Source organism: Macaca nemestrina, unplaced genomic scaffold, assembly GCF_043159975.1.
Source record: "Macaca nemestrina isolate mMacNem1 unplaced genomic scaffold, mMacNem.hap1 Scaffold_60, whole genome shotgun sequence".
NCBI classification, from domain to species: domain Eukaryota; kingdom Metazoa; phylum Chordata; class Mammalia; order Primates; family Cercopithecidae; genus Macaca; species Macaca nemestrina.
This window is the reverse complement of record NW_027257767.1, coordinates 64,029-83,056: the sequence shown is the minus strand read 5'-3', so window position 1 is coordinate 83,056 and position 19,028 is coordinate 64,029. Positions and strand designations below refer to the sequence as shown.

At 46.9% G+C, this 19,028-nt stretch overlaps 1 protein-coding gene across 3 annotated transcripts in view; it reads left to right on the top strand.

The window, feature by feature from the left end:
- Window positions 1-19,028, top strand: part of LOC139361550 (centromere protein I-like) — a 42,040-nt gene that overhangs the window by 9,476 nt on the left and 13,536 nt on the right. For 2 of the 3 annotated variants that reach the window (XR_011619109.1, XM_071090140.1), the window contains exon 5: window positions 8,745-8,830. Coding sequence is in view for 2 of the 3 variants with exons in the window: in XM_071090140.1 (XP_070946241.1) it covers window positions 8,745-8,830 (86 nt within the window). In the remaining variant the exon portion in view is untranslated. Of the gene's footprint in view, window positions 1-8,744; window positions 9,264-19,028 lie in introns of those variants that run through there. The other variant, XM_071090139.1, reaches the window with a different exon arrangement.

The window sequence follows — 19,028 nt, the reverse complement described above, 5'->3', positions numbered from 1 at the left end:
ATGTGAAAAGCTTCAGTTGTGAGAAAGATGGGGGAGTGATCAGTTCAGTGCTGCCTGGGTAGAGGTGGTGCCGTGTAAGGAAAAGCTTCATAGACGTGGAAGCTCTCAGAAAATCCTTCTAGAAAAGACAGAAAATTTAGGCTAGATAATATTACAATTAGAGTTACAACCTTAGTCAAAGACTGCTGATTTAATGGAATGATACCAATATGCAGGCAGGGGGAGGAGGGTGTATGTTTCTGTATATCCTTTCAGGACTTCACTCTCAGCCCTGTCTCTTTCTTTTCTTTTCTTTTCTTTTTTTTAAATTTTTTTTGTATTTATTTATTTTGAGAGGGAGTCTCGCTCTGTCACCCGCGCTGGAGTGCAGTGGTGCAATCTCAGCTCATTGCAACCTCCGCCTCCTGGGTTCAAGCAATTCTCTTGCCTCGGCCTCCTGAGTAGCTGGGATTACAGGCACCTGCCACTACACCCAGCTAATTTTTGTATTTTTAGTAGAGATGAGGCTTAACCATGTTGGCCAGGCTGGTCTCAAACGCCTGACATTAAGTGATCCACCTGCCTCGGCCTCCCATACTGCTGGGATTACAGGCATGAGCCACAGTGCCCAGCCTGGCTTCTTTCACTTAGCATAATGTTTTCAGTGTTCAGCTGTCTTATAGCATGTATCAGTACTTTTACTTGTAAATACTATTCCTTTGTATAGATATAACATTTTATTAATTTATCAGTTGATAGAAATTTTGGTTATTTTCACTTTTTGGTGATTATGAGTAAGTATTCTTGTAAAAGGTTTTGTGTGGACATAGTTTTCATTTCTCTTGGGTGTATGTACTTAAGAGTGGGAATGCTAGATCATATGGTAACTCTGTTTAACCACTGGAAGAACTTCCATACTTTTCCAAAGTAACAGCACCATTTCACATTCCCATCAGCAGTATGTGATGGTTCCATTCTCTCCACCTCTTTCCTAACACTTGCTATCTGATCTGTTTTGTTTTGTTTTGGTTTGGTTTGGTTCTGGCCATCCCGGAGATGTGAAGTGGTATTTCATTGTGGTATTGATTTGCATTTCCATGGTAGCTGTTGATTTTTAGCATCTTTTTTTGTACTTACTGATCATTTATGTATTTTCTTTGGAGAAATGCCTATTCAGATTCTTTGCTCATTCTTAAGATTTTATAAATTTCTTTAGTGTGTATCTAAATACACTATGTATGTATGTCGATATATATATGTCTATATATATATATATATATATTTTTTTTTTTTTTGAGATGGTCGTTCTGTAGCTCAGGCTGGAGGGCAGTAGCACAATCACAGCTTACTGCAGCCACGAACTCCAGAACTCAATTGATTCTCCCACCTAAGCCTCCTGAATAGCTCGGACTAAAAGGACGCGCCACCATTCCTAGCTCATTTTTTTGTAGAAAGGGTTTCACCATGTTGCCCAGGCTGGTCTGGAAATCCTGGGCTCAAACAGTCTTATGTGGGTTGGCCTGCCACAGTGCTGGGATTACAGGTGTAAGCCACCACGCCTGGCCCTTTGCATATTTTTAAATGAGTTTGTGATTTTATTATTCAGTTGTAATAGTTTTTATATTCTAGATACAAATCCTTTATCAAATAAGTAATTTGCAATTTTTGTTTCCAATTTTATGGATTGTCAATTTTTTGTTAGTGTCTTTTGATTTACAAAAGGTTTTAATTTTGATGAAATGAAACTTCACCTTTTTTTTTTTCCTACTGCTTATGCTTTGGTAGAGCTTAAGAAATCACTGCCTAAATCAAGGTTACAAAGATTTATTCCTCTGAGAATTTTACAGTTTTAAATTCTTACATTTGGGTTTTTAAAATCAATTTTATCTCTTGTATATGTTGTGGTTTAAGTATACAACTTCATTTGTGTGTGTGTGAGGACACAAATGCACCCACACCATTTGTTGAAAAGGCTACTCCTTCCCATTAAAATGTTTTGACCCTTGTCTTAGCATCAATGGGCCATAAATGTATGGACTCTGAGTTCTGTTTTACGGATCTATATGTCTATCATCTTGCCAGTAAATGCTGTCTTGATTAGTATAGCTTTGTATTGTAGCGAGCTTTGAAATCAGAAAATGTAAGTTCTCAAACTTGTTCTTCTTCAAGATTGTTTTGTCTATTGTTGGTTCTTTGAATTCCGTATGAATTTTAGAAACAGCTTATCAGTTTCCATAAAGAATCCAGGCTGGGCGCAGTGGCTCATGCCTGTAATCCTATTACTTTGGGAGGCCGAGGCGGGTGAATCAACTGAGGTCACGTGTTCGGGACCAGCCTGGCAAACATGGTGAAACTCCGTCTCTACTAAAAATAAAAAAATTAGCCCGGTGTGGTGGCACATGCCTGTAATCCCAGATTCTCAAGAGGCTGAAGAAGGAGAATCGCTTGAACCCAGGAGGTGGAGGTAGCAGTGAGTCAAGATCGCACCGCTGCACTCCAGCCTGGGCGACAGAGCGAGACTCCATGCACGGCTAATTTTTGTATTTTTAGTAGAGACGGGGTCTTGCCATGTTGCCCAGGCTGGTCTCGAACTCCTGACTTCAAGAGATCCACCTGCCTTGGCCTCCCAGAGGGCTGGGATTATAGGTGTGAGCCACTGCGCCCCACCCATATCTTCAGTATGGGAAAATCTTTCTTTTATGGTGTCTGTTTCTGGTGACATGCTTAGGAAATATTTTTCATCCTGAGACTGTGTAACTCTCCTTCTGTTGTCTTCTGGTCCTCTATGATTTAGGTTTGTGAACACACAGGGTAAAGGGCCCCACTTACAAGCTGTGGACTCCTGTCCCAGGTGGGCAAACAGACTGTCTGCACACACAGGCAGCAATTTACCAGGAGGCTTCTTGGGTGGGGCAAAGTGGAGCTGCCAAAAATTCCTTCTGCCCCGTGAGAGTTCACTTGATCAGTGGGTGTTGTGCCTCTCAAAATTAGAAGAAACCCACAGAAGTTTATTTTGAGCAGAACATAAATCTGTCCCACAAATAGCTGGGAGGTATCATCCTGTCCCCCTGAGGTCAGGAGGGTGAGTCTGTGACCCAGGGAGGAAAGCAGCTCCCCTTCTTTAGGACACCACAGGAGGACGGAGGAGTTGGCTGTCCTGGGAATTCATGCCTTCATTCAGCAAAGGGAAAGCAGTTAGACCAGGGAAGGGGCCTGGCAGTGTGGCGGGGGTACAGTGGTGAAGAGGGTGGGGCCGGGGAGAGGCCTCATTGAGAGGAGAGAGGGTCCTCAGTGGGAACCAGGATGTTTGTGGAAGGCAGAGTCAGGGCATGGAGCAGGAGTGGGAGCGGGGAGGCCAGCTCAGGCCTCCTCCACGTTTGTGTGAACGTCCTTCCTGCGGGCTGTAGAGCTGGCCTCGGTACACTGCAGGGGACTCAGAGCTCCAGTGGAAGGGTGGCTCTGCCTCAGGAAGCTGCTGGTGCTCACCACTCCATCATCTGCTGTGGAGGGGGTGACAGTAACCTCAATGCGTGGCAGAGGTGTTTTGGGATGCTGTCCTACTGCACAGTTCAGCAGGCTGTTACCTGACTTATTTCTTTAATGCATCCCTCGCACTTCCTGTGTGTCCAGTGCCTTATAATATTAAGTGATAATTAACCTCAGAGCCCTGCGTGAGGTCAGCACTGTCCCCACCCTGTGTGCAAAGGGAGGACGGGGAGGCACTGCCAGTTGGGTGAGGGCAGACGGGGCAGCTTGCCTTGGGCCTCGCTGACCTTAGCAGGCTTTGCATTTGATGACCTGTGTTCCTTCCCTAGGGTACGCAGTTTGCCAGGTTTTTGGTTTATCCTAGTCTCATTCAGATTGTAAAGACTGAGAGTGGACTTCTGTTGATAGAGTTTCCCAATTTGGGTACAGGAAGGAGGTGAGGAACCACAAGCCCCTGCTGGACAGTAGCCCTGTAGACCCAGCCAACGCCGGCTCTGTCCTCACTGCCTGGTCCTCTCTGTGAACCTTCATCCCGGCCACAGCCCCTCAGAGTCCTCCTTTATGAAGGGGCCATGCTTTGGGGGAGGGAGTGCCTCTCCCAGGACCCAGAGTTGGTGAGTGGCCACTTTGGAATTTAAGCCCAGGCCCTTCTTCCCTTCTCTGCTTCCTGCCAGGCCCAGCTGCCTGCCCCAGCACACACCTTCCCTGGGCACCCTGGTCTTCACTGCCAGGAGATGCCTGTTTTAGGCCTGGTTTGCTCCTATGGCTGCCATGCTGATTTTTCATTCTGCACATCATGTCTCATCAAAATGCATGGCGGTTCCACTCCTTGTGCTAAAGAGAGCCAGTAGTTTTGTCTGGCAGTGATGCCTGTCTGCTGCCCACAAAGGTGAACAGCCATTGTCTCTACTCACAGGGTGTTCAGAGTATAGTGGGACTGGTACACAAGAACCAGTGATCTCTCCAGGAGGTGCCACAGACATGGGTGAGGTGGCTACAGGGTTTCTATGCAGTCCTGATGGGATGGTCAGGCAGTGTGCGAGGCAGCAGGTCACCATCCCCAGGGTCCTGGGGACAGTGTGCAGGCAGGCATAGGAGCAGCCTTGGTGGGGTCCAGGACAGGCTGCCTGCCCTCCTGGTGAGAGGTGAGGATCAAGGACCTCGAGGCAGGCAGGGATATGGCCCAGTTTGCTTCCCACGCTCACTGGCAGTCCTGTGACTTGGGGTGCTGGGAAGGGTGTGGGGGTAGGAAGGGGAACTGGAGACAGGCCCAGTGGGAGGAATTGCCACAGATTCAGTGGGAGTTGTGGCAGAGATGTGAACTTGGGGAATTGGAGGTGGCAGTTAGAAAGTAAAGGGGGTTTGCAGATTTCTGGCATAGGCACTTGGTGCTGGGCAATGAAAATACAACAGCTTTTCTTAGTGTGTCCCTGCAGGCTGCTCAGAAAGGGTCAGGCAATGCCTTTGAGACATACCATGTTCTGGGGACAGTTCTGGACAGTAAGGTCCCTGGAGAGGCTTCGCTTTAAACCAGGTACGAGTTGAACCCTGATTGGGTGCACAGACATGCCCATGACAGCCAGCTAGATCATGGCCCTAGGCAGAGCACTGGAGCCCAGGTCACAGCAAGTGGTTGTGTGCTCTGAGCAGGTGACAGTCCTTGTGTCCAGAGGTCTGGTTGGTCGCAAGCAGGGAGTGATCCCCCAGCCCCCTTCCTCAGCTAGTGTAAGCACTATCCAGGCATCCTGGGGTTCCTTGGTGGCTGCCTTATAGGCTCCTACTGTTTGCGAGCCTGTTGCTTATGTTGGATGGGACTATGGCAGGACAGCCATTGAGCTTGACACCAGTCTGCTCGCTGCCCGCCCCTGGCTGGGCAGACCCTCGTTTTCCAAGCTTGCTTGGGTGGAGGTAAAGCTCACCATGACAGGTTGGTTCTCTGTTCTTTGTCTGAAGCTATACTCCTTGCTCCGTGTTTGGAGCTGTCTCGTACAATCGTTTTCCTTCGTTTCATGACAGTGAATCGAAGGGAATTTGTCTTCACAAGACCGAGGCTGAGGAGTGGCCAGTCGGGTCTCACTGTTCAGGAAGGCATTCTGGGGTTGGCAGCAGAGCCCAGCTCATTGAGATCAGAAGGGGGCTTTGGGAGCAGTTGGTGCTGTTCTGAAAGTTGGCCCCTGCAGCAGGCATGTTAGGTCTGAGGAAGGAAGGAGGTGGGGGAGTGGATCTCAGCAGGAATGTGAAATGAGTGCCCTGGTGGAGTCAGTGTCCAGGCAAGGGATGCCTCTGGAAAGCGCTGGGCTAGCTGAAGAGGAGAGGGCAGCATCCACGGGGAAGTGTGGGGGTTTCACTGCAGGGTATCTGGGTGCTTTTTTTACACTGTGTCTATTTTGTGGCACACGATCTTCAAAGTAGAAACAAGAGCAAAGACATTTTCAAAAATATTATTCACAGAATTGAAAATGGTGCAGGGTGTCTGTTTACCAGCCACCAAACCTGCAGGGCCTTCTTGGGTGAATGCTGCATAGAGGACATGCGAGTGACATGGCACGGTGCTGCTGTTTAGAGCCGCAGCCTTGCAGGATGATCACCTATTGCTTCTCAGCCCCACTCCAACCCGCTGAAGCTCAGCCAGGACTGGACGTTGACATAAGCTGGGTTTTCCTGGTGTTGGCCTGTCAAGACATGCCTGTTTCCGGCCTCCAGTTTGTTCCATGCTCCTCAGGCTTTCACTTGCTGACAGTAAGTGCCCAGTGTCCACGTCATCTATGACGTTACCCAGGACCGGACAGGGCTCATCCACCAGCACATCCCCTGGTGTCTGATGCCAGCTTGTCTTCAGCTCACCAAACACGGTTTCTTCAACCTGGTCATTCCACCACCCCAAAGCTATTGCACTAAGCCGTGTTTCTGGATCTTGTCTCTGTGACTGTGCCAGGCGTCTCTGCTGCACCAAGATTGGGGACTGCTAGTGTGCGGACACACTCAAAAATAGCCAGTAGCAGCTTGAAAAGACTGCTTTTGTATCAGGCCTGGCTTTGCCTTCCGTGATTGTTGCTGTAGGTCATAGAGCCAATCTGTGTAACTGGATGTCACCCTGAGACTCCTGTGCACCATTCTCCCTCTCTGACTCCTGGCCACATGTGCCCCACGGCCTCCCCACTCCTCACACAGCCAACCTTTATATTGTCCCGCTTTGCTGCTGTTTCTGCTGCTCTCTCCTGAGTCTTGCTATTGGTCCCAGTGATTTGGGAGGCCAAGTTGGGAGGATCACTGAAGGCCAGGAGTTCAAGACCAGGCTGGAAAATAAAACAAGACCCTGTCTTTACCAAAATAATAATAATAAATAATAAAAAGTATAAACCAAAAAACTTAGCCAGGCGTGGTAGTGCATGCCTGTCGTCCCAACTATTTGGGAGGCTGAGGTGGAAGGATACTTGAGCCCAGGAGTTCACAACTGCAGTGAGCTGTTTGTGCCATTGTGCTGTACCTGTGACAGAGTGAGACCTTGTCTCAAAAAACAAAAGAGAAAAGGAAGGTGGGAAGAAAGACAGGTATGCTCTTGAGGTGGGAGGGGCACAGGTGAGGCATCCTTCAGAAAAGAGGCCTGTGCAGCCACTTCTATCAGAAATGCTCAGTGACTCTTGGGGCCTGGCAGCTCCCTTCTCAGCGTCTGGGTTTGGAGAGCCTGCCCCTTGCCAGCCCCAGACCATGTGCACAGGGTCCTCCCCGCCTACCCTGCCTGGCTTCACCAGGACTCTGACCCTGCACTGTGTGTGAGCTGGTTCTCATCCTCCTGAACTAATAACTCTCATCTCTTGTGGCCCTAGTGACCTTTCCCCTTATTTTTCTGTTTCACCCATGGATGCCTGGTGAGCAGGAACCTCTTGCTGCCTTGTCGCCTCAGTTGAGGCTTCAGAAAGCACCCAGGGAGGTGGGAGCTGCAAGCATGCTTTTTGAATTGAGCAGGGGTAGGACAGTGTCGCTTTGTTTTTCTTTTCACATGAAGACAGATGTGTGCGCGTCTCAGCATTGAGTCTCCTTTCTGTGATGTCTTGAGGAATCACAGTTGTGTTGCTGCAGCCCCGTGTGCACAGTCCTTCTGTTTCCTGGGGTTGGTTGATTACTGTTTGGAGTGATCAGAATTATTTCTAGCACCAGCTGGACTGGGCCTATTCAGTTCACTCCGAGACAAGGCCCCCGAGCCCTGGCACACTCGCTTGTTTCTTTATCAGTAAGCCCAGTGTTGCTGACAGTTGGTGCCCACAGTGTGTATGTCATCTGTGATGTTACCCAGGAGAGGACAGCGCTTGTCCACCAGCAAATCCACTGGTGTCTGGTGCCGCCTTGCCTTCAGCTCACCAAGTACATTTCTTCAACCTGGTCATCCCACCACCTCAAAGCTGTTGCACGGAGACCAGGCAGGGAAGAGACCTCTCCTCCTGGGAAGAAGGCAGGCCATGAGCAGACCAGGGCAGCCAGTCCCTGGGAGCCACAGGCCAGGCCTTCCTAACAGATGCACTCCTGTTCCCGTCTTGCCCTGTGAATGTCAGGGGCAATGTGGGCTGCATTCAAGCTGGCTCCAGCTTAACTGACGCACGTGGCTCTTTGTCTCTGCGGAGCAGAAGTGTGATGAAAAACCTTTCATAGGATTCCATCTCTCAGTACAGAATTGTTGGTAAATGTTATTAAAGATAACGTTTCATGTTTCTGTCTTCTTTCTCCTCTTGTTCCCAGCTAGAAGGTGTTGAAGTTGGGGCTTCTCTCTGATCCCACATATAGGACCTGCGTTGTCCCACACAGGGTCAAACCCTTGCTTTGGGAGGGACTGAATGATGACTTCTCGTGGCCCCTTTATTTTACAGAGGAGAAATCTGGGTCCTACCATGCTGGCAGAGTTGGTGGGGATCCAGGCCACTCAAGAGAACAGGAACTAGGAACTAGAGACCAGCTGCCGCCGTAGTCTAATGCATACCTCCTTCATCATGTAGGGACTAGCCCCCCACCCCTTCGTGCCATGGTTCCCTCTTTGCTCCATGGTGACCACTTTTCCAGTCCCTTCTGTTTCATCATCCTGGTCACTCTCCCTGGCTCAGCGGCCTGTCATTGCTCTTTGCTGAGTGCCCCTTTCTTCATGCCTCTTTTGGACCTCAGCCAGACTGGTGTGCTGAGGACAGCACCTTGTTACCAGGAGCAGCTGCTCTGCAGGACCTGTTGGCCAGGGCCCCGCAGCATTGGACTCACTGGTGTAACCAAACCTCTCTTCTCTGTTTGTGTTTCAGCGAGAATGCCATGAGGAAAGCTAGCGTGGTGCACAGTAAATCCAGCAACGATATGGAGAGCCATGTTCCTGAAGGCCAAGCCCCAAGTAAGACCTTAGCGGGTGGAGCCCCTCTGCCAGAGAGGCTTGGAAAGGAGAGTGTCACAGACTCTGGAATCCTTCTCTGGGGGGTCCTAGGGAGTGTGGGTGGGGTGGTTGCTCATTGATTGATCACAGGAAGTCGGGGTGGGGGCGTTGCACATTGGTTGATCACCAGGAGTCGGAGTGGGGTGGTTGCTCATTGATCACAGGCACAGCTGGCTTTGCCTGCAGCACTCTGGGTGCTCCTGTGTGTCCATGGTACAGGGAGGACACTTGGGATGCAGGCCCAGCCTCTGGCCCCAGACCTCACAGCCAGCACCTTCCATCTGTGGTGAGCCCCTGTGAATCCTACAGAGAGCTCACTTAGACCCCCAGTTGCTCCTGTGGAAGGGATCAGTGTCGTGAGCAAGAATCTCGTTTGTTCTCAACCCCTCCGAGGGGTCCTTACCGAAGCCCCACAGTGCCCTGAGGCATGAGCCAGAAGCATCCTTGTCCCTTTTTGCTAAGTTATCTAGAAGAATTCATCCCGGGTGGAGTAGAGGATAAGGGTTTCTACCACATAGGCTCTCTCCCTGGGCCAGCACCACACTGAGGGCCTGATGTGACCACTTCCCTTCATCTGTGTGTGCTCCCTGGAACAGAACCGTTTTACCAGAAATGAATGAAACATACAAGCAGTTGTGTGCCCGTGTGTGTGCAAGATAGAGCTGCAAGAGCACAGGGGCTGAGGTGGGTGGAGTGGGCTCTGTCTATGCATGCATGTGATAAGCTTTTTCTTTAAGAGCATTATGTAATTCACACTTCAAGGTTTACGTGTCTGTGGTCTTTAGGATATTCACAGAGTTCTGCATCTGTCATCAAAATCTAATTTTGGAATATTCATTAATAAATAAATAAATAGAAGTGCAGCTTCACTGTGTTGCCCAGGCTGTTCTAAAACTGCTGGCCTCATGGCAGACCTTTTGCCTAGGCATCCCAAAGTGCTGGGGTCACAGGTGTGAGCCACACAGCCTAAGTTTACAACTTTTTTTTTTTTTTTTTTTTTTGGTGACAGTGTCCCTGTAACCCAGGCTGGAGTGCAGTGGCATGATCCCAGGCCTGGGTCTACCAGCATGTACCCCCACACCGGGCTAATTTTTTTTTTTTTTTGTAGATACAGAGTCCCACTATGTTGCCAGGTTTTATCTATCCTCCTGCCTCCCAAAGTACTGAGATTACAAGTGTGAGCCACCATGACCAGTCAGCATTTTTTTTTTTTTTTTTTTTTTGAGACTAAGTTTTGCTCTATCACCCAGGCTGGAGTGCAGTGGCGCCATCTTGGCTCACTGCAGCCTCTGCCTCCAAAGTTCAAGCATTTCTTCTGCCTCAGCCTCCTGGTTAGCTGAGATTACAGGCACATGCCACCATGCCCGGCTAATTTTTGTATTTTTAGTAGAGATGGGGTTTCACCATGTTGGGCAGACTGGTTTCAAACTCCTGACCTCAGGTGATCTGACTGCCTCGGCCTCCCAAAGTGCTGGGATTACAGATGAGAGAGCCACTGCGTCTGGCCCAGTCTGCATTTTTTAAAGGAACTTTGTAACTGTTAGCAGTCACACACTCCCCTTTCCTTCAACTCTCAGCCACCACTTACACTTTTCACTGGCATGGATTTTCCTATTCTGAATTTTCCATGTAAATACAATTGTACAGTCCATGTTTTTATTTTACAGCTGGCTTATTTCACTTAACATAATATTTTCAAGGTTCAAGGTCCGTGAAGCATGTTTGGTATGTACTTTATTCCTTTTTATTGTCAAAGATTCCATGTATGGATGTGTATATCACATTTATTATAGCCATTCATTAGTTGGTGGATAGATGGATTGTCTCTACTTTTTGCTTATTATGAATAAGCAGAATAACAGTTGATGTGTAAGTGTTTGTGGGGGCTGTGTTTTCACTTCTCTTGGGTATATACCTGGGGTAGTGTTGCCGGGTCATATGGTACCTCTGTGTTTAACCTTTTGAGGAATTGCTACGTGTTTCCCAAAGTAACTGCACTATTCTGAATTCTCACCAGCAGCTTAAATGAGGTTCCAGTTTCCCCTCATCCTCTGCAGTATTTGTTACCATTTATCTGTAGCCATTGAATTGGTGTCTCATTGCTTTGATTTGTATTTGACTAGTGACTAATGATGTTGAGCATCTTTTCATGTGCTTTTTGGTCATTTGTATATTTTCTTGGAAGTGTGTCTATTCAGATCCTTTGTCCATTTTTAAATTGGGTTGTTACTCTTTTCATTGTTGGGTTGTAATAGTTCTTTATGCATTTGGATGTAAGTCTCTTATTAGATATATAATTTGCAATTATTTGAGGGAATTTTTCTTTAAATTTAGGCAGAATTGCTCTGTTTCTCAGGCTGGAGTTTAGTGGTGTGATCTCAGTTTACTGCAACCTCTGTCTCCCAGGTTCAAGCGATTCTCCTGCCTCAGCCTCCCGAATGGGTGGGATTACAGGACTGCAGCACCACACCTGGCTAATTTTTGTATTTTTAGTAGAGATGAGGTTTTTCCATGTTGGCCAGGCTGGTGTTGACCTGGCCTCAAAGAACCCACCCTCTTCAACCTCCCCAAGTGCTGGGATTACAGGTGTGAGCCACTGTGCCTGGCCTATTTTGAGGGATTTTTTAATTTAAAAATTTAACAATTTTTGGCCAGGCGCAGTGGTTGACTCCTGTAATCCCAGAACTTTAGGAGACCAAGACTGGTGGATTGCTTGAGCCTATGAGTTCAAGACCAACCTGGGCAACACAGTGAGACTTTCACTCTTGACTTTTCTTTTTTTGAGACGGAGTCTTGCTCTGTTGCCCAGGCTGGAGGGCAGTGGTGAGAACTCAGCTCACTGCACCCTCCGCCTCCTGGGTTCAAGTGATTGTCCTGCCTCAGCCTCCCAAGTATCTGAGATTACAGGTGCCCGCCACCATGCCAGTCTAATTTTTGTATTTTTAGTAGAGAACTCCTGACCTCAATTGATCCACCTGCCTTGACCTCCCAAAGTGCTGGGATTACAGGCTTGAACCACTATGCCTGGCAAACACTGACTCTGGTCTTTTTGTCTCTGTTTTTTTTAAAAATAACATTTTAAATTGTTTTTGTTAGTTGGTATTTTTTTACAATTAAATGAACTTTTATAAGGACTTATTAAACTATCTCAGATTTTTGAAAGGCACACTTACTCATTGAGCATTGTTACTTACTTCATAACAAACTACCCCACAACTTAGGGGCTTAAAGCAGTGAGTTACTATTTTTCCTGCATCTGTGGGTCAGGAGTTGGGGCAGCTGGGATTACATGGCTGGGCCGTTCCCCCGGTCTCACTTGTGACTTCCCATGTGGCTGTTTTCTCTCCAGCCAGGCGGGAAGGCCATATAGCCTTCACTCAAGTGGCTGCACGTCAACTTTCCTGACACAGCCTCCACGTGGTATCTTTAGCAGCATAGCTGGATTTTCCTACAACATGGCAGCTGGCTTCCAGGAGAAGGAAGAAATGGCAGCTGCCAGTCCTCACAGCTCCTAGAACAACACTTGGAAACAGTAAGTTCAAAGGCCAGTGCAGATTCAGGGGAGGGTAACTCACCTCCACATTTTGATAAGAGCAGCAGCCTATAGGTACAGGCAGACCGTTGATCATCTTGGGAGCATCATGGAGACTAGCTACCACAGAGACCTTCCCACCACCTGAGGATTAAGCTTTCTCTCCCAAAGGAGGCGTCCAGCAGAACTCCTGCCCCTCTCCATGACAGCTTGCTCTGCCTTGGCCCCCAAATTACTGCAGCCCACACACTGTGCCTTAATGATTTTAGTCAATTTTTATCAAGCTGGTTCTAAATTCCTAACTCCAGGAAGAAGCTCTGTCTAATTGGAAGACAAATATTTATAAGAGCTGTGTTGGAAATGTTCTACATCATTTTTGCAGAGGCAGACATCTTACTGGGATATTGTTGTCTGGTGGCCATCTTTATACTTACTGCTCAAGCTCCACGTGGAGGGAATGCCAGCTAGTGCTGTGAGGGTCAGTTCAGCAGGTGGACTGTGGTAGGACACGCTCTGGGTCAGATGCAGCCTGGGAACACTTGTTACGTGCCCCTGCTCCCTGAGACCCTGTTGTAACAACTGTGAATGAATGTAAAACGTGAAACCGTGAGCAGGGAAGAGGATAGGAAGGAGTAATTTCTCTGTGTTTCCAGATCCCAAGAAACTCTGGGAGGTTGTGGGTCATGGAGGAGGAGGATGACCCTCCATTGCAATCCTGGCAGGCTTCCGAGTCCAGAGGTGCCCATCACAAAAGAAACCAGGCCACTAATGGGCACCTCAGGCTGTCTAGTGTATACCCCAAAGCAAGGAAAGCTTTGCGTGTACCTGTCTTAAAGGAATTAACCAAATTGTCTGGAGTGAGTTCATGCCTTCAGTGTGGGTGTTAGCACCCCAAGTTAAAGCCCTCCTTATCCTCTCATTGCCTGGCTCCAGTTCTCACAGCTGGACCCCATTTGTGCACTCTACAGTGATGTCTGCCTGCAAGGCCCTGTTCTGCATGCCTCATGTGTGTGAACTCATTTGATCCCTACTCAGCTGCAATACCATTCATTCCAGTTTACAGGCAAGAAAACTCAGGCATGAAGATACTAATTGTTTTGCTCAGGATGTCACTTTGCTGATGATGTCAGAGCCCACGCTCTTAGTCACATCTCTTACTGACTCCTGAATCTTTGAAAGCAAAAGATACCCAACACTCACCTTAATTTCTAAACACCTTAATTTCTATGGGTGGGACTACTCTCTGTCTAAGGGAGACTCAGGGATACAAAAATAGCTATGCCTGGGGGTGATAGGCGATACTGATAACGGCATCTCCAAACTTTCCAGCCAACTTCCTGAAGGGGAGGTTCAAGAAGATTTGGTACCTATTGAATGACACCTCTGTGTCAGCACCTAGAGGGACAGTGTGGAGATATATTTACTGGAACTGGATGTATTTTTGGACATTTGCTTACTTGGCCATTTAAAATTAAATACCTATCTATTTTGCACTTAACATAGCATTATGGAAAAGTAGTATGTGTTTCTGGTTTCCAGTTTGGAAACTATTTGTACAGAATTGAACCCTGATTAGAGAACAAAGGTGAAACTCAGGGACTAGGGAGGCTGAGGCGGCATCAGAACGGGGCAGCCACTTTGGAATTTATCAGAGAGGAAGGCCTGGGCTGAGCCACCAACCAGCTAGAATCAAGGGACAAAAAGGCCCAACTGTTCCCCAGGAGAGCAAGAGAGGACAGAGATGCTCACATGCCTCTGATGATTGGATATATTTTTCTACCTTCAGCTTTTTATTTATCTATTTATTTTTTTTGTCAGGGTGTTGCTCTGTTGCCCAGGCTGGAGTACAGTGGTGTGATCATAGCTCACTACAGCCTCAAATTACTGGATTCAAGTGATCTTTCCACCCCAGCCTCCTGAGTAGCTGGGACTATAGGTGTGCACCACAATGCCTGGCTAATTATTTTCAACTTTTTTTTCATAAAATTAATTCAAAATGGGTGAAAAATGTAAATTTACAAGCTAAAACTATATGTTAGAGGATAGCAAAGGCATACATCTTCATGACCTTGGATTAGGCAACAGCAGTTTCTTAGATGTGATGCCAAAAAAGCACATGCAACAAAAAACGTAGATAAATTTGACTTCATCAAAGTTAAAATTTTGTACGTCATAAGACATTGTCAAAATAAGGAAAACAAGAATATATTGGCAACTCATATATTAGGTAAGGGTTTAATATCCAGAATACATAAAGAACTTCTCCAACTCAACGCCAAAAAAAAAATGCAGCTGAAAAATGGGCAACATATTTGAATAAGTATCTCCAAAAAGATGAGATTAAAATGGCCAAGAAGTACATGAAAAGACGCTCAGCATCATTAGGGGATTGCAAATAACCACAATGAGATGCCGCTTCGTACCCATTATAATGGCTGTGATTTAAAAAAAGATAGACAATAATAAGTATTGACAAAGATGTAGAGAAATTGGAATTCTCTTTTTTCTCGTGATGGAGCCCCTCTCTGTCACCCAGGCTGGAGTGCAGTGGCATAATCTTGGCTTACTGCAGCTTCCACCTCCCAGCTTCAAGTGAGTCTCCTGCCTCAGCCTCCCGAGTAGCTAGGACTACAGGCACACACCACCTAGCTAATTTTGTATTTTTCCTAGAGACAGGGGGGGGGGGGCCTCTTCGTGTTTGCCAGGCTGATCTCGAACTCTTGACCTCGGGTGATCCACCCATCTCGGCCTCCCAAAGTGTTGGGAGTACAGGTGTGAACCACCACACCTAGCAGAGAAACTGGAGTTCTCATACATTGCTGGAGAGAATGTGAAATGGTACAGCTGCTGTGGAAGACAGTATGACAATTCTTCAAGAAATTAAATGTAGAGTTACCGTATGACCCAGACGTTTTCTACTCTTAGGTATATACTCAAGAGAAAAGAAACCAAGTCCACACAAAAACATAACACAGACTGTTGTAGCATCATAACATCATTCCTAATAGCACAAAGTGGAAACAATCCAAATGTCTACTAGCTGTTGAATGGATGAACAGTGTGTGGAATTTCCACACAATGGAAAATCATATGGCCACACAAAGGAATGTATGACTGATAGATGCTACAACATGGATGAAGCTTTAAAGCATTACGTAAATGAAGCAGTCACAAAAGACCACGTTGCGTTTTTATAAAATTTCCAAAGAGGCCAGGCACAGTGGCTCACACCTGTAATCCCAGCACTTTGGGAGGCCAAGGCAGGCAGATGATGAGGTCAGGAGTTCGAGACCAGACTGGCCAATATGGTAAAACCCCATCTGTACTGAAAATACAAAAATTAGCCGGGCATGGTGGTGCACAGTTGTCATCCCAGCTACTCAGGAGGTTCAGGCAAAAGAACCACTGGAACTCAGAAGGTGGAGATTGCAGTGAGCCAAGATTGCACCACTGTACTCCAGCCTGGGCTTAGAGCAAGACTCCATTAAAAAAAAAAAATGCCAAAGATGGATACTCTCTATAATAGCATGTTTGTTTCCCATGGCTGCCATAACAAGATACCATAAAGTTGGAGGCTTCTATCTCTGGGTCCATGGCTTTGGCCTCTGAGCCCCATGACTGCTCTCATGGTCATCTTTCCTTTTCTTAAAGAGTAGCACGTGTTTGAGACTGAGTAGTTTTATCAGCCTATTTTCTGCCTCTGAATTTTGGGAGTTCTTTGATTTTGTCTAGTCTCTAAACTTTCTATGATTTTGTCTAGTCTCTAAACTTTCTAGTCCAAGATGGCAGTGTTTCTTCTCATAGAACATTCTAAAATCCTTGTGGAATTTCTGCGTATATGATGGAATTCATGGCGTTAGATGAGGTTTCTCCACAGATCTTTCCTAGATAATTTAGTTTCTTTGCCTCACTTCTGTGAGATGATTGAGGGGATTCATGAGTCACATGTTTAATATCTTTGGCACTAGGAAAATTTGCAAGGCATGTCACACCGTTGGCATTCTCTACAGAACACGTTTTCCTAACTGGATCTCCTAGTTTTAGTATTCTGGTTTTTTCCAATGTGAATAGCCTGAGAATTTCCCAAATCATCAAGTCTAGGTTCTTTTTGGCATAACAGTTCTTCCCTCAGTTTATCTATTTTGTTGTACTTTTATTCTTTACAGTACCTCAATTTATCTCTTGCCTCTTACATTTACTATAAGTGGGAAAAAGAAACAAAGCTTGAGTCTTGAGTGCTTTGATTGCAAGTCTGCTCAGCTAAATGTGCAAGCTCATTGCTTGTGATTCTGCCTTCCACACAGCTGTAGGACACAATCCAACTAAATTTTTGCTATTCTATAGCAAAGAACATCTTTGCTCTAGTTTCCTGTAACATGTTCCTTGTTTCCTCTGTGCCCTTAGAATCACCTTTAATGTTCATGTGTTTACCAACATTCTGTTTGTGACAGTATATGTATTCTTGAAAATAACACAGGCTTTCTATTAAGTTCCTCAATTCGTTTAAGGCAGAGTGTGGGTGACAGAGTCTTTAACATCCACGTATCTACCAACAGCCTCTTCAAGGCCACCTAGGCCTTTTCTATCATGGTTTCTCACAATTCTACCATCACCACTTTATTATCCAATTTCAAAGCCACTGCCACATTTTAGGTATCCCACTCCTGGTAGGAAAAAAATGCATATGTTTCCTGTGACTGCTCTAACAAGTTCCTACAAACTTGATGGCTTAAAAGAACAGAAATTTAATCTCTCACAATTCTGAAGACCAGAAGTTCTCAAAGTCAGTACCATGGGCAAAAATCACAGTGGCAGCAGGAAGGCTATAGTAGAGGAACCTGTTTCTCACATCTCAGCTTCTGGTCACTGCTGGTACTCCTTGCCTTGTGGCTGTATCACTCCAGTCTTTCAAGGCCAGCATCACTGAGTAGATTCTTTCTATATTCCATCTTCACATCGTCTTCTCCTGTGTGTGTGTGAATTTCTGCCTCCCTCTTATGTGGCAATTGCACTTAGGGTCCACCTCTATAACACTCTGTCTCAAGATCTTTAACTTCACCACACCTGCAAAGACCCTTTTCCCAAATGAGGTAACATTTACAGGTTTCAAGGAATAGGACCTGATCTCTCTAAGTACCGTTATTTAGCCTACTTCAGGTAGAAAGTTGATGAGTGATTGTCAAGGGCCAGAGATGCTGTGGGGGAAATGGAGTTTTCGTTTGGCGTGATGAAAATATTCTAAAATGGGACTGTACATAGTGGCTCACGTCTGTAATCCTGGCACTTTGGGAGGCCTGGGCGGGTGGATCCCTTGAGGTCAGGAGTTTGAGAGCAGCCTGGCCAATATAGTGAAACCCTGCCTCTACTAAAAATTCAAAAATTAGGAGCTGTGGTGCACATCTGTAGTCCCAGCTACTCAGGAGGCTGAGGTAGGAGAATCGCTTGAACCTGGGAGGTGGAAGTTGCAGTGAGCTGACATCATGCCACTGCACTCCAGCCTGGCTACACAGTGAGACTCCATCTCAAAAAAAAAAAAAAAAGGAAAAAGAAAAAAAAAAGAAAATGTTCTAAAATTGATTTTGATAGTGCTGCACAATTCTGAATGTAATACCAAAAAACCAATGCATGGCATGCATTAAGTTGGTGAATTGTGTATTAGCAGACTTATTAATATATATGTTAATGGAACCAGTAAAGGTGATGGATGACAGGTCTGTCTGCTTGATGACCAGGTCAGGACAGCATGATTTTCTTGGGTAGAGGGCACTGCTGGGGCTGCCCAGTTCCTGCTTAACGAAATCCCACACTTGGACAGAACTGGAACAGAGGCAGTGGAGCAGGCTGTCTGGGAGGCATTGGCCATGTTCTTAGAGAAGGCTCTCCATGTAACTTCCTTCAGGGAGCCAGATCCTTGGGCCACTCGGCCTGTCCACGGTCCAGGTTCATCTCAGCTCTGTGAGGGTGCACTTGTTGGTGTTAGAGCATCTTGTGTGTGGTCAACACACCCCTACTCAAATGTAGGAGAACACAGGGCATAGGAAACCCTTGAAACATGCATGTGATTTTCTCATCACAGTTCTGAGTCCAGGCAGAGCTGCTTTGGGTAAGTGGGGCACCCCCGCCCCAGGAAGCCCAAGTCCATAACACAAAGGCTGCCCCTCAGAGGAAGGGCTGGCTTGTGGGCACTGCTGGCTTCCCACCACCAGCTGGGCCTCAGCCCTCGTGGCATTCCTGTTGAGCACTGCAGGGCACCCAGGGGGCCGTGGCATCAGGGATCCTGCTGCAGGCATACCTGTGCTGCTCACATGGGGCCCATGTCCCCGCTGTGAAGGATGAAGAGCAAGGTCCTCAGGACATGTGTCCTCAAAATACCTTGCACTGCACCACCCATCAAGAGTGGGCCTGGTGGCTGGCAGGGCCAGGCAGTGAGTGCCTCCCTGTGCTGCCCGCCACTCTGGGCATGGGAGGTACTTGAGGTACTGCAGCCTTCTGGTGATAAGAGGTCCCCCCTTTCTGTGCACTACCCCATCATCTGTGATTATTATAATTGTTTCTGTCGGTAGTTGTCACTGTGTATACTTCTCCATGAACCTGGGCCTGCTGTCGTCTGAATGCTGTCAGCCTTGG